The sequence below is a fragment of the Mustela lutreola genome, chromosome 4, assembly GCF_030435805.1.
Source record: "Mustela lutreola isolate mMusLut2 chromosome 4, mMusLut2.pri, whole genome shotgun sequence".
NCBI classification, from domain to species: domain Eukaryota; kingdom Metazoa; phylum Chordata; class Mammalia; order Carnivora; family Mustelidae; genus Mustela; species Mustela lutreola.
In genome coordinates, this window is record NC_081293.1 from 23,735,280 (window position 1) to 23,751,670 (window position 16,391).

At 40.9% G+C, this 16,391-nt stretch overlaps 1 protein-coding gene across 1 annotated transcript in view; it reads right to left on the reverse strand.

The window, feature by feature from the left end:
* SORCS3 (sortilin related VPS10 domain containing receptor 3) overlaps positions 1-16,391 on the reverse strand; it is a 590,518-nt gene that overhangs the window by 51,025 nt on the left and 523,102 nt on the right. Inside the window, exons 15-16 of the mRNA XM_059173261.1 lie at positions 3,066-3,183; positions 1,924-2,057 (exon numbers count right to left, since the gene is read on the reverse strand). Coding sequence (XP_059029244.1) covers positions 1,924-2,057; positions 3,066-3,183 — 252 coding nt within the window. The remainder of the gene's footprint in view (positions 1-1,923; positions 2,058-3,065; positions 3,184-16,391) is intronic.

Below are 16,391 nucleotides of genomic sequence, written 5' to 3' on the forward strand. Positions count from 1 at the left end.
TGGAAATATCCAGATTGAATTTAAACTTCTGACTATGATGTAGAGGAGGAATTCACCCAGCTGGGATCAGAGTGGGATCACCAAGGGGATCACCCATGCCCAGACTTGGGACATTTGTTGACTCTCCTAAAAGGAGCAACATTTAGGAACATGGTGCAACTATTTCATCTACTATGGGTGAGTCGAGAGTCCCCGCCCTCATGGCACATGCATTCTGTCAGGGGAAGGCAGGTGATAATAAAGCAATCAGGAAGCATGATCATTCCACATGATGATTACCACGGAGACCATGAAATCGGGGGAGGTGTCAGAGTGACAGGGTGTAGGTGAGACCAGGTGGTCTCAGACAGCATTTCTGAAAATGGTGAGTGCTGGGAAGTGTGGAAGCCTGATGATTCACAGACCTTTACCCCTGGGCCAAATAATACATTATATGTTAATAAAAATAATTTATAAATTTTTAAAAAAAGCATTTCTGAAGCTGATATTTTTGTTGAGATGTGAGCTATCCAGCGGCACCAGTCTTGCTGAGATCTGGAAGAATTCCTTACAGTTGCTGTCGTCTCTGCTAGCAATGAGCCTGGATTAATTAAGATACAGAAAGAAGATGGTAATGTGGCTGCAAAATGGTGAATGAGGGGAGAATGGTAAGAAATTAAGGCACAATGATAGCAGGCCACATCAGCTAGAGTGGAGCAAGGCAAGGAAGGAAGATGGCATGATATTTTAAGCAAGAGTGGAAGCCACTGGAATGTTTTAAGTGTAGGAGTGATAATATCTGATTTGGGTTTCTACAGTCTAATTTTGGTTGCTGTGAGGAGGAGAGGTTTTAGGGCAATGAGGGTGGAAACAGAGACCACAGACTGCTGCAGTGTCCAGGTTGCGGTAGATATGGCCAGAGGAGCTTTGGGTTAAAATATGTTCTGGAGGGATGCCTTGGGGGCGGGGGGGCTCAGTCAGTTAAATGTCTGACTCTTGGTTTTGGCTCAGGTCATGACCTCAGGACTGTGGGATCAAGCCCCACCTTGGGCTCCACGCTCAGCAGGGTGCCTACTGGAGATTCTCTCTCCTTTTCCATGTCCCTTCTACCCCTTGCCCCTGCCCACACTCTCTCTCACAAGTAAATAAATAAATACGAATGAATGAATGAATGAATGTGTTCTAGACATAAAGACTCACAAGGACTTGCAGATGGCCTAAACCTGAGGGTAAGGGAAAAATCAAGCTCTCCTGGGATCTTGATTTTATCAACTGCGTGTTTTATAGAGTTTGGGAAACCGGTCCAAACAAGAGCTGAAAAACTGCTCCCAATAGTAAAGGTTCAGGAAGATCTCGCCCTGGGCCACACCGAGTCTGAAATCTCTACTAGCAAATTCCAGGGGACATGGTGACTGAGTACGAACATGAACACACATGTCTCCATCCTAGAGGTCAGTGAGGTCAGAGCTGGAGGTAAATTTGGAAATTTGTGAATCTTTGGTTAGTACGTGCGATTTAGTTGGTCTTTATGGTTGTCATTAGAGGGGAAAATGATGAAAAGAGAGAGTGTTCCTGTGGAAAAATCACTGTTTGAGCTAATGTGTCTGGAGGTAGCTGTCTGCGGCAGCCCTCAGAACTCTGTCAGTGCCCCACCCAACCTCTCTGGTACTTTCCCAGAGCTGCTAACTGAAAATGAGAAGGATCCCTTGGACATGCTGCTCTTATAGAACAGTGAGCATCCCTGTGAAAATGTCTCCTTCTGTCTTCCTTCCAGGGATGTGGACTTCTTGTCTGACCCAGGAACTGGAGCCATCAGACCCACAGGCCGGCAAACACACCTCTCACCTTTGGGTCATGACTTTCTCCCAAACCTCCATCCTCATCTCCATCCCGCAACAAGTTAATGTCTGGCTGAAACTGACAATGAGACGCCAAGAGACTCACCATTCAAAGTCCCAGTCGGCACAGACACAGGGTTCTGAGACCACCGTCCCTGAGGAATCTCGGCCCAGGGCACACTGAGCTCCTGGCTTGCGTTTCTTGAATATTTTCCTTTCTCCCATGACACAGGGCTCCCCCTTGGAAAGAAAGTCCATAGTGAGAGAGGCAGGAAAACACAAAGGAGATGACATAAACCAGCTTCTCTATAAGAAACATTAGCCTTTTAATTCTCTTTTAGTTACACCGTGTAGCAATCTCTTTCCCAGTAACCATTTAGGAGTCTCAAGGGCAAAGGGGCCAGTCTTTTACTACCACACAAGAGGAAGACCATGGAGCTGTCCCATCACTACCCTTCACCCGACCTAGCCAATGATGCTACTTCCTCTTGTTTCTTTTCCACCTTCAGAGAGAATGCAAAGGTTCTAAGCCATCCTCACAGATCTCCAAATTACCTAAATGACCTCAGCATAAATTCTAGTGGAAAAGAACCTACTTCCAGCATAGTTTTTACACCATCTTCAGAGTAAAATTAAAGCTGGTCCCAAAAGTTCCCTCTCTCTGATAAACAACCATGCCCAAGTCCTTATTTCTAAGCAAGTGCAAAAAGAGGAGAAGTTGGTACAAATTACATGAACCTAATTGTTCTGAGAATGTAGGATTCTGCTTATGTTGCATAGCTACAAATATCTGCTACTCCTAGAGCTACTCACTTCCATCCCTCACCCTTTCTCTGTGGTCTTGTTTCCAGTGCTTCAGGGACTCTTACAGGGGCTGGCCTAACAGATGTTCTCACCGTCTCCACTGAAAGATGAGATGGTGAAACTACTAGAAGGTCTCCCGGCTGTCCGGGCTTATTTCTCCACAGATAGAGCTAAAGCCCCAGCTTATCATTGTCACCTCACTCCTAGGTGATTTGGTGACTACAATGGGTCGATGGGGATCCAAGGGTGAAAAGGGGTCCTGAAATACCATCTGTCTATGCTGGACCTGGATATGTGGACTCCAACCCTTCCCCCCAAATCTACTATTATCTTTGGATGGCTCGCTACTTTCCACCTCCGAATAGGAAGGCCCAGAAATGACCAAACAGGGCTTGTAGTAGCTCTTCCCCCTAGAAGCCAGTGTGCCCCTGCCCTCTGGTGTACCTGATTGAGCAGGTGCCAGGTCTGATAGTCCTCCTTAGTGCACCGCCGGCTGAAGATAGATTTGTAGTCCACTTTCACCAACTGCCATTCAGAACGGAGGCTGAAGTGGCCAAAAACTCTAAGTGTTTAGGGGAGGCATGGGAGAGACAAGCAGAGAGAGCCTCCTAGTCAGTCACTAATGCACAAAGACTAGAGGGAGAGAGAATTGTATTGCAGTCTGGATTCAACAGGTTCTTCCAAAACGAGGTCTTTGAGGGTCACTGAGGACAAAGCGCACCATTTTATAACTCTAGCCAAATGACATGGTATTCACAGAGAGTTTAAAACTGGCCATTTGTTCAATTGCAAAAGTAATATATGTGCTTTATAAGAAGCACAGAAAAATATGAAGGAAAACATAGAAAGATATGAAGGAAAAAATTCACCCAATAGCTCAAAATTTTCTACCCAGATAGAACCATTGTGCATAATTTGACATGTAGCCTTTTTTTTTTCTCCTTAATGCAAGCACAGGTGTTTTATCTACTATGTCTACTAACAGGGACTCAAGTTTTCATTTGCAAAGTAAATTGTACATATGTACGTTGGAGGGGGGTGAGTTAGCTAATCTCAAGCATGGATACCAGTTCCAAAATTCTGACTAGATCTAAGTGTGTTTTAGTTAAAATCCCCAATGCTTAATTCACATGAATATCACTCCTTCCCCCTTCCCTGGAAAATCATAGTAGCCTCGTGAAAGGATCTCATATTTATGTATGGTAAAGAAGCATACCATCTGTGTGACTTAGACGATCAATACTGCCCTTTTCAAAGCCCAGAAGTTGATAGCCCTGTACATATGAATGATCAATTGTTTCTAGAAAAATAGAAAAAAGACTGATCATCTGTATTCCACTCGGGTGGCACGTCTTATAATTACGGCACAAGACATCTATCATAGTGCTATGAAGGGGAGACCAATCACTCTGGGAATCTGAACCAACAGGAGCCTTTCAGGGCATTGGACGGCTTCCATGTGAGCAAATCTTAATCACACTCTCAGTCCTGGATTCTCTTCTCCCCACAGCCAGATGTTCCTACAGTGACACCTAAGAGACTAACTCTCCTCAAGGGACAGCCCCTGTTGCTATCTGAAGGATGAGCTCAGTCACTTTGGGAGGGGTAAGAGTGGACTAAAATTGTGAAATGGACAAATAAATAGGATCGTTTAGCTTACATTACACCTTGGGAAATGCCTTTAATGTTTTATCAGTTTAGAAGTTAAATACAATTTTTCAGAGTTTTGTCTAAAAGATTAAACAGGCTTTGAGGTGAATAAGTCATGGGGATAAAAGGCACAGCAGAGGAAATACAGTCGAGGATACCATAATCATGTAGCATAGTGACAGATGGTAGCGTACCATATGGGGACGCTGAATCACTATGTCATACACCTGAAACTAGCGCAAACTGTGTGCCAACTATTCTAAAAGAACAAAACCAAAAACACATGGTCTTTATAAGAATCTTAGCTCAGCACTGAGTAGCAGAGGCCATGGGGCTAGAGTATCATGGGTTTTGTGGCCAATATCATGTGAAGCAGAGTGAATGTAAGCACCCCCTCCCTGGGTTCTCTCTGTTCTTCATTCGTGCTGTATCCAGTGGTCTCCAAATCCAATACATCCATGCCAGGTCACCACTGAAGTACTTTCACCTGTGAGTCTCAATTCATTTCATGAAGATGACAGGAGTCAATGCCTTTTAAGTCTCTAACAAAGCAGTTATACCTTAAAAATTTCTACTTGTTTGAAGAGAGAGTTATTTTATTGAAAGATCATCAGAAGAAACAAACAAACAAACAAACAAAAAAAAAAAAAACGGGAAGGAGACTTGGATGAATGTCTTCTTCTGTCTTTATCCAGCCCATCCTCCCACATCCAAATGCCTCCTCCTCTAGTAAGTCTTCCCTGGTTGGTATACTCTGAGTAGAAGAATATTAGTGATGCCAAGCCAAACACTTTCACCTACTCCAAATAGTTTACAGTTAAATTTCATGGATCACAAAATACATCATGTCCAATTAATCCTGTTCCTTTCTATGAAAGGATTACTAGGCAGACAGAAGAAGGAAATATGAGGCACATGATTTACCTAGATATCAGCAAGGCATCTGACATGGTTTGCCGTAATAGTCTTAAAGAAAAGATGAAAAAAAATATGAGCCAGGTGCCAGTAAAATTATGTGGCTGAACGGTACCTAATTAAAGCATTACAATCAACCAGGAGGGAAGGCGTGAGTAGTCAGCTACAAGATTCTGCTGTCTGCTCTTTCCTGTTCGTCATTTTTATTAATGACTTGAAGACATGAAAATAATGGTCATCATTGGAAATCATATTTTCTGATGACACAAAGCTAGAAGAAACAGTCAATATGCTTCATGGCAGAATCAGGACACAGAAAGATCTTGACAGACTGAAGAGAGAGGCTGAATTGAATAACATGTGGAGTCACAGAGAGAGATGTCAGGTCCTCCCTCTGGCAACTACATAAGTATTGAATAAAGGAAACAATAATGTTTGATGCAACTCAGGTTAAATAATAATAATAATAAAAAATAATAACAACAACAATAATAATAATGATAATGTGGCAGCTTAAGGTTTTTCATACATAATGTGATTAATATAAGTAAATAATTCAGAGAAACCATAAATATTTAAGATGATCTTAGAATGCATTAATTACTACATTTTGTATATTACCAAGAATGAAACAGGCAATATCCAGGTTGATTTTATATTAACTAGATCGCAAAAAAAAAAAATGGTAGTTAGTTTTGGATGTTACCATTCAATCTTCTGAAATCTTAAATAAAAATAAGCATTTATTGGCCCATATGTACTTATTATGGAGAAATTACATCTATTTTATCAGATTTTCAAAGGAGTTCATAGTTCCTTAAGCTTAAGGACCACTGAAAAGAGAGTACTGGATTGCAGAGTGGCTCTTCCAAGGGACATGAGCATGTTCTATTCCCTGTAAACTGTGATTGTGACCTCATCTGGACCTTTGCAGACATAAGTTAAAGATCTTGAGATGAAATCATCCTAGATTATCAAGGTGGGCCCTAAGGATAAGCATCCTTGTAAGTGATACAAAGAAGGTGACACACAGAGAGAAGGAGGCCATGCGAAGAAGAAGCGAAGACTGGAGTTCTGTGACCACAAGCCGAGGAACACCTGGAACCCCCAAAAGATGGATGAAGCAGAGGACCTCTTCCCTTCCCTCTAGAGGCAGTGCTGCCTTACTGCCACTTCGATCTTGGACTCTGGCCTTCAGAACTGGTAGAAAATTAATTTCTAGTTGTTCAGCTACCTAATTTGTGGTGATTTGTTACAGCAGCCACAGGAAGTTCGTACAGATGGTGATATGATCCAAGACCACTTTTTATCTACCTAGCTATGGAGTGGTGTGAAAACACTGGTCAGTTAACCAGGAGATGACACAGGAAGGGGCAGGGGAAGGAAGACCAACAAGGGGGCACCCTGGGGAGATCGCTTAAATATAAAAAACTAACAAAATGGAAAGTTGCAAACATTTACAAAAAGTGAGAGAGCTTTCAAATGGACAAAATTTCCCACAGAGGAAAGGAATGCTCAAGACTGAATAAACACAGAACCTCAAACTCAGGCTTATCTATTTCCCAGGGCTGCTACTGAGCAGAATGCAAGTGTCCTTCAGGGGCCCAGCCTCACTGACCCAGACCCTCTATGGATGTCCATGATGTTGGTCTTCCCAACTCTGTTTCTGCGCTCAGAGAGCTCATTTCAGAACTGAACACAAAAATGGGGGCCCAGTTAGGACATGTGTAATCTAGTCTCTTCTCTCCTGCAGTCTTGTCAGGCACATCCTTTCATCTAGATCTCTTTGGCGTCTATCCCGGATGTCCTTACATGGTGTTTCCCAGGCCTTTCCCCAAATTGTAAATTGATACGCTAATATTTTTACTTGGGTGAGTGCTCATCTGCTCCTCCATGTGATCACTTTCACATGCCATTTAAATATCTAGTGTTAGGATTATGAGCTTTGCTCATTTTTGCATTGGACCCCAAGTATGGTCAGGAAGACCTGCTAAAACCCCTTGGCAACTTTCAGACATTAATGTACTCCCCATCTCTCCATCCATGATCAATTCTGGGAAGAAAAATGTTCATCATGGGTCCTCTCCTGCAGGAGACAGGCAAATGATACACAGTCTCTCTTTTGCATTTATCTGGCTTCCCTAATTCTGCCCAACACACATTCATTCACAGCTCTTCTGATTAGAACCCATGGAAACCAAGGAAAGACAGAAATGCAGCAAACTTAGCAGGAGATAAAAATAAGGATAAAAATAAAAAAATTAAAAAAAAAATAAGGATTAATTTAAATTCAAGCATTTCTTGTCCCTTTTCATAACTACTCTTAGAACAGATGTTAACATTCACAATAGGATTTGTCAAAGTGAGAACCCAGCAGAGAAACCAAGGTGACCATCACTATGTCCTCATTTTGGGTTGATAAGCACCTACAAGGTGGATTAGGGATAGAGAAAGCCCAGACTACTTCTGATTAATAATAAAAGAATTTCCCAAATAATAGTTTCTTGCCCATTGGAAATGTTTCTCTAAAGTTACAAAGCTCATTGCCAATAAAGTAGCCACAGCATACTCCTCTCATTCATGGTATGCTTTGGGGGAGTACTGTGGTTTATACATCAGTTTAATACAAAACCCAAGAGAGGCAGGGTGGAGGAACAAAAGACATGGAATATCTCTAAAAGGATAATATAATTCCCAAATCAGATGCTACTTCTTTCAGAAAGTTTTCTGTGACTGTTCCAGCAACAACAGCTCTTTCCTCAGAAGCTCAAATAGTCCTAATATGTCTCTACCAGAGGTTCTCCACTGTCTGCATGGGAATCACCTAGAGGGCTTGTTAAATACAGATCATCTCATACACAGACTTGTATGTTTCGAGTGCCTGATTATTTGCCTTTCTAAAAACTCCCTGGGTGATGCCCATGCTGGTCCCAGGACCAACCTTAAGAAACACACCTCTAGAACACTTACCTAGAATTTAATTCTATCTTTGGTCTAGTTTATTTCAACCAATTAGAAAGCTCCTTAAGGCTGGCAATGCTCCTTTACTTCTTTGTATGCCATATGGCCTTTCAATGGTAGATGCTTGACAAAGAATGGTAATTGTTTATTGAGGAACAAGGAATTTGAGAGTGTGGTTTCATTCTCAAGTCTTTGGCAAAAAAAGGTAATTTCCAGTATGCCCCAATCCACTATCTTCCATAGTTCCACTTCCTTGCAATTACTGAGATAAACTATTTTCAGCCTCTTCTATGGAAATGCATTCCTAGACCCCCATCTTAACTTGAAGTGTATTTTCACTAACATAACAAAATCCTATCATTTGAGATAATGTATGGGAAATCTTGAAAATTCCAATGGACAACAAATGTTCATTACCATCACCAGCATATTGCTGGAACTCCCCCACACTCATAACCAAGGCCCTGCTCATCAAGAGCTTTTGATAGGTTTGGGCTCAATATCCTTTTTTCAAGGTATGTGTTAACCTCAAATGCAGGGCTTTGTGGTGTGTGTGTGTGTGTGTGTGTGAATGTGTGTGTGTGTGCGCGCGTGCGTGGGCGCATGTGTGATATTTGATACAGAGCCTAGGAGAAAGTAGATACCTCCTACATAAATACAAATGACTGTCTGGAAACAGGTAGCCATCCCTTTAGTTCCCTTGAAGAGGTTGTTCCCAACCCCAGAATAAAATTAATGAATTCTCTAAGCCATTTTCTCACTATATGGATTTTAAGGAAAAATCAATTAAAATTTATTACTTCTGTTTTTTTTTTTCTTTTTACCTTGCCACCTGGATTTTTCATGAGAGATCTTGGCTCCACTTCAGATTCACTTTCTTGGGCTGTATAAACCCAAGAGACCACCTCTTTCTTTTTTAAACGCCTCTGGTGACAGCTGTCTATACTACAAATGTGACTCTGGGTCAGACAGTGTCCTCCTATGCTCTTATGCGATTACTTGACTTCTAGCATATAGATGGTCATGGTGGCAAGATTATGAGGCAAAGAAATAGAAGACATCTTTCCTTAGTTCTGGTCTGCCACTAAATTAGCTTGGTGACCTTGAGCAAATCACTTCATCTCTCAAGCCTTCAGCTTCCTTACGGAAGATGACTTTAATCAGTGACACATACACTCCAAGGGATGGGATGAACGATCTAGGTGGAATATTGTCCTATCAAGATAATTTCCAAGAGTTTTTTTTTCTTCTCTTTTCTTTCACTCCCTATATCTAACTCCAGGTGTCTAAGTCATCTATCTCCTGGTGACCCCATACACAAAGGATTTATCTACTAGAGTCATTCATCTTTGTCCCCGCTGGCACTTCTTCCATATAACAGATGCTCATTAAATAGTTCTGGGTTGATTAATGGATAAAATTAATCTATCAAAGTCATTCACTTCTTCCAAAATTGGGGTAATAGCTTTAACTGCCCCTATTTCTGGGCCAAAGAACATGGTTGAGCTGCATGTCCTTTGAGGCTTAGAAAGACAAAAACATATTTCTCTCCTTCTTAAGAGAGAAACAGCAGTGATTTTTCTGTCTTTGTTATCCTGGACTGTGAGTGGATTTCCACAAACAACTATGATTTTCTGGAGCCCTAACTAATATACTCTGTCTAATCCACAATCCAGACTTGAGTGAGATTTTTGGGGAGGTGAGTGATTAATCTGAGGGAGGGAAGTGGTTTACAAAAATTAAAAAAAAAAACCTTCATTAGAATTCCATACACACGAAGGGTTAGCTACTCATTAATTAAATGATTTCAAAGGGGATCTTGGTATATAATTGCTATAATTTAGGTAGAAACAACGCCACACTAAATGTAATTAGAAGAGCAGGCCCTGTAAAGATGTTTTTGTCTTTATAGGAAAGCAATTCTGGGTCACCTGATTCTCTCCTGTGTAGTTCTTTCTCCCCACCTCCAATTATACCAACCTTCATACATAGTTGTGAAAGCCAACACAAGTTTCTAAGAGAGAGTGGTTGATCACAGTCCTTCAGAGAGGAAAAGAACAAGGATGTATTACTAGAAAACCACTAGATAGGTGCAAAAGAAAGAACAAATGGTGCTTAGAGAATCAGATTTGTACTTTACCAAGGACTAATTTTTGAGAGAATATTTGATGGAACTCAACTAGGACAATACTGTGTTGCTCTCCACCTGCCCTAGAACCACCCTGCCCTTTCCTTTATTTTCCTCAGAGACTCCTGCACTTGAATTTCAAACTCTTCTAATCACCAACTTCCCCCACTTCTATCTGCCTGAAGAAAATCTTAAGAAAGAGAACAAGGCTAGTTCCTTCCTGACTTTCCTCTCCCTGTGGCTGACTCAACTGAGTTCTCAGTCATCAGGCTAGAAACCTAATTCAACACCTTGTTTTTGCCATGCTCTTCACTCCTCCACTCTCTGCCTGTCCCAAGCTCATTCTAAATGCTACCTCCTCTTAGAAGCATTCCTTAGATATTGCAAGGCTAAGTGATCTGTCCTTCTACATTTTGACTTCCTGTGTGAGCAGATGGTGACCTTCTCCTACAAAGGCAGAGGATTTTCCTCAGTTTCTCTACCCCTCTGCTTCAGTGACACCATGTTCTCTTTGTCTTCCTCTTACTTCTCTAAATGTACTTCTAACCACCTCATCCTTTTCCCATCTCTGAATGTTGTAACTTAAGCCTTCTTTTTCATAGTTCCTACACTTAACCATGGCCATCCTTTCATTTTGGCAAGTTCAACCTCTATGCAGAAAACTCCCAAGGTACTTACTCTTGTCCTCGAACTCTCATAAGACATAGTCATGAATATCATGCTAAGACCATTGGATTTGATTCAAAAGCCACGCTGCAATAGCCTCCAGACACCTCTGCAGTATTGCCTCCTGCTACTCTCCAAAGCTACTTGTGCTCAAAGAGAATTCCATTTGTTTCACCAAAAGTAGCAGGATTTCCTAGTGCCTGCTTTTCCTCCACTTGGGACGCTGTTCCCACACCTTATCTTGTCCAAATCCTACTCATTCTACAAGTCTCAAGTCAAATAATGAGCATGGTGATGGGAAATAATGGGTTAGGGTGGAAGACGGTGAGGAAGAGCTTTTCAAATTTAAATATTTCATAGCAGCCATTCTGACTTCCTCTTTAAAAAATAAAAGTAATCCTAAATAACCCAGAATTTTGTTTCCAAACATATGAGGTTTTTTTTCACTTTATTTTCCTTATCGTTTTGTTTAAAAATTTTTTTTAATTAATTTATTTTCAGAAAAACAGTATTCATTATTTTTTCACCACACCCAGTGCTCCATGCAATCTGTACCCTCTCTAATACCCACCACCTGGTACCCCAACCTCCCACCCCCTGCCACTTCAAACCCCTCAGATTGTTTTACAGAGTCCATAGTCTCTCATGATTCACCTCCCCTTCCAATTTACCTCAACTCCCTTCTCCTCTCTAACACCCCTTGTCCTCCATGCTATTTGTTATGCTCCACAAATAAGTGAAACCATATGATAATAGACTCTCTCTGCTTGACTTATTTCACTCAGCATAATCTCTTCCAGTCCCATCCATGTTGTACAAAAGTTGGGTATTCATCCTTTCTGATGGAAGCATAATACTCCATAGTGTATATGGACCACATCTTCCTTATCCATTCGTCTGTTGAAGGGCATCTTGGTTCTTCAACGGATGAATGGATAAGGAAGATGTGGTCCATATACACTATGGAGTATTATAACATTTAGAGAGAACATAATCTCAATTATATCAGTTCTTTGGAATTAGTCCAGAATTTCCATGTGGCCCAGTGTGTGGTCAGTTAAAAAAAATTAAGTGTTGGTTTAAAAAATACATATTCTCTATTTGTTGAGTGGAGGGTCATATACAGGTCTTTTAAATAAAGCTTGCTAGTAGTATTATTTATCAAAATCATACCAACTTTTGACTGCTTGGTCTATTGGTTTCCATGTGAAATTTTTAAAATATTTCCCTGTGAGATTACAAATCTTCCATTTCTCTTTGAGTTTTTTTATGGTTTTTTTTTTTTTTTTTTTGCATTATGTAATCACAACAGCATACAGGTTTTGAGACTGTTTTATCTTCTCGATGGATTATTCTTTTTACTTTTAACTCAAACGCTAACTTTAAAAAAAAGATTATATTTATTTATTTGTCAGAGAGGGAGAGAGAGAGTGTGTATGTGTGTGTGTGTGTGTGTGTGTGTGTGTGTGTAAAGCAAGGGAAACAGGAGACTCCCTGCTGATCAAGAAGCACCATGCAGGACTTGATCTCCAAACTCTGAGATCATGATCTGAGCTGAAGACAGATGCTTAACCAATTGAGCCACCCAGGTGCCTCTCAAATGCTAGCTTTTCTCTTATGTTCTCCCTGATCTTCCCTCTTTCTGCAATCCTTTCCTTAGGAAGAAAAACAAATCATCTCTTTCCTCTGAATTCTGATAGCATTTTTTTTTCTGTATTTTGCATATTAGCCTTAGTACTTCCAATAGGGATCAAAATACATATACTATATACTTAAGTGTCTTATCCTCCTTGCTAGATTTTAAACTCTTGGAAGTTTGCAACTTACATACACCGTACCTTCCACATTGTAAGTACTTGCCATATATTTATTGTCTGAGAGCCAGTAGGATGAAGTAATCAAACACAAAGATATTGGCATGATAGAGAGCAAGATGTGAGTGCCAATCCCAAACCTAAAGAAAGTTCCTTACATGGATTAATTAGACTTCAGTTTCCTGAATGAGGATAATAACAGTACCTAATGGAGATCTGAGGTTTAAATATGTGGCATATATAGTGTTTTATATAAGTGAAGATGTAAATAATTTTAACCAACTGTTAATAGTTTTATATATTAGTACCTAATTATGATAATTTACTTTATGTCCTTTGCTGGATGCCTGAGAAATTTGTGGGCAGATAGTATGCCAAATGCATTTATATCCCCATGATCTCTACAAGACTATGAACAGTAGGTACCCTAGGAAAGACAATCAAATAACAACAATAATAATTAGAAATACTAATAATAGTGGTAATTTATTGAACACTTCTAATTTATTAACTACTTTGTATAGACTACCTTCCTTCATTTATTATTCCCATTTTATAGAAAGGGAAACTAAAGCTCAAAGAAGTTAATTAACTCCCCCAAGAAGAATTATACAGCAAGTAGGTGTCAAGGCCAGTCCAACTTAGGCAGTTGCTACTAATATAATAACACAGTTTCAGCACTATACTTTTAGCAAGGCTCATACACCGTTTTAAGTGTTTCATGATTCATTAGAAATCATTTGACTGCACAGTTTGGCACTGAGATATGGGCATGGGGGTCCTCTTAGTACCAGCTCATTATAGTCTGCCTGCACAAAAGGCAGAAACCCTATGAAATATATAAAACTGAAAGCACAGTTGGAGGAAGGAAGAAAAGAGAAATCTGCAGAGAAGATGTATCCAGAGAGCTTCAATTATGACCCAATTTGTCTCAAGATCTAAGCATCTACGATGTGGGCAATTATGTATTTGAACCTGAACTATGACCACTGTTATTGGTTCCAACTCTAGTTGGGAGTCTACAGGGCATGGAAAAAGACAAACAGAATTATAAAGTCTTAGTCATCCAAGGGTCCTTAGGGATGAACATCTGACCCAACCCCTTCACAAGTTGGCTGGGGAAAACAAAGTAGTAGCCTGCTCAAGAACACAAGGAACTAGGACCCAAGTCTCCAAAAACCCAACTCTTCCTCCCACACTGATTTCTTTTCATGGGAAATCTTTGCAGGATGCAGGCTGAGTCATGGTGTGCCATGTATAACAGTAGTGCTGTGAGTCATTACTTGGTGCAACTCAGAGTAGACTAGAGATTGTATCTGGGGCTATGGCAAAAAAAGAAGTCTTCAGCCAAGGCTCACCTTCTACATTTTGCTGGCTTTTCCTTCAGGCTTCTGTGTCTAAAGGATGCTCTGGATTTTCCAAAGTCTAGCCTGCTAATCTAGAACTACAGATGTACACCCCAGCTTCTTTTAAGAGAGAGGATTTTCTTTGATTTGTTAAGGTTTAGCATTTTCCTCTGTATATTTTATTGAGTCAAATGAATCATCAGAATAACAGGAGACAATGATGTCCCTGGTTTCCAGGGAAGTAAGCCTGCTTCTCTCCAAAGACCATTTAGCATGTCTCAGTCAGATTGAGGAAGGTCAGAGACTCTAGGGTGATGGAGTCTAAGTTGAGCTTCACAGGGGGCTGGTAAGCTGGAGAGCAGGCATAAGCCTTCAATTTATAAATGAGGGAGAACCCCTGTGGGTTTCAGGGAAGAAGAATTCTCCCACCAATCCAGGTACTACCTCCACACTGACATGTAGATAAATGTGCCCCAAATCAAATCTTCTGCCATGACCTCGTCTGGCTACCTGCAATTTCCCCTATTGACACACTGGATTTATTTCTCATTCCTCTAAGTAAACAGTTAAACCTGCTGTGGATTCCGGTGAGTCACAAACCATGTTCTCTGCCACCTCCGTCCAGAACTCAGAATTAGCCATTGCTAGGAAACCGCAAATCCCAACTCAATCCTTTTACTCAGCCTTGACTCCTTTCACTGGCTGGATGTCATTAATTTGAGAGCAAATTATTAGAAACCTGGAAAACAGTTCTGAAATGCCTGCAGATTTATGATGAAGTCATTTCACAAAAGGTCACAGGCAACCCTGCTATAATTAAATCTTTCATTAATTTTTAAAATACACAATAACTTACAAATGCATCATAAATTAACCAGATGACCTTGAAGAAATTATTTAGAGCACCGCTTCATCAGAAGCCACTATCTAGCAATTTCCTGAATTTTCATTTTATGAGTGGGATTTGTCTATTTTCCATTCTGGTCTTTGATTGGATGCCAGTCGCCTGTTTATTTGAAATGATTTTGTATTAATTTGCTCAGAGCATTAGTTAGCACTGGGAAGTGACAGTGGGTAGTTAAGACTCTCCCTTCTTGTAGGTCATAACCTCAAAGATAGAGTAAGTGTGACTCACACAATCACCTAAATATACTTAAATGCAGCTCCTCCCTTTATTTATCTGGGAGATATTTATTTTTTCTCACGTGTACAATTTGATAAATGATTTCCCTTTTCTCATTATATAAAAATCGAAAACTATAAAAATGTATAGATGAGAAAATAAAAGCTCCATTGGAGGTAACCACTCTTTTTAATATTCTGTGAGGTTCTCTTCTATTCATTCACAGTGTTGTCTTTTCTCAGACTAGGATGTAAGCAATAATCAGAAACCAGGGTTGGAATTGTTGGAAGTTAGAGTTTCCCTGAGGTTTATAGCAATCTCTCTCTCTCTCTCTTTACCCCTCCCCACTCCCCCCCTCCCGCCACCTTGTGGTTCACCACCATCACACCATTAAAAGCTCAAAACTGGATTATAGAACATATTCCACAAACCCTAGCCTGAAATAAACCTCATACAAAACTTATCTTTCTTCTCTAGAGTGTGGAAGAGGCTTTAGAACATAAACGTCCCATCAGCAGAGCCCTTGACTGTCTTGTGTATGCCTTAGCCCGGCTCCTGGAACTCTCAGAACAGTGTCTGCTTTGTAGTGGGCATGCAAGGCACCCTGCTGAATAAAGAAGTAATAAATATTCTTGCAACAGGGGCTTGATACATGTGGATCCCTGAGTCCTTTTTCTAAATACCTAGTTCTCCCTGGAAGGCCAAGTCTCCCCAGGCCTCCTCTTGCCTCCTGCTCCATGAGCCTTCCTCTCTGCTTGCACGGAGGCAGCTGCTGAGGACCGATTTCATATCAAAGCTGAAAGCCGTGATCTGGGAAGGCCAGCCATCAGCAGCCCACAGTTGTCAATCTCCAGAAATTCAGGCTGCATCCTTGGCTACTGGTGTGTGTACATGTCACCTGATTGTTCTCCCATTAGGGTGTAGATGGGCTTAGCACTAAAGGAGGTCAACAGCTGCAGTGGGAGTGCACTGAGTGAAAGTGAGACATGAACCAGACCTTAATAGAAATAGGCAGGGGACCAGCAGCAAGGGATCCTGTGAGCAGAGCTGGTCCCTGCAGCAAAATGCTCTGATCTGTGAGATGGCAGACAGAGGCAGGGCATAGAAGGTTTGAAAATAGGACCTGGAAGAGGCAGAGAGTGGAGGGGAGAATAAGAAAGAAACTAA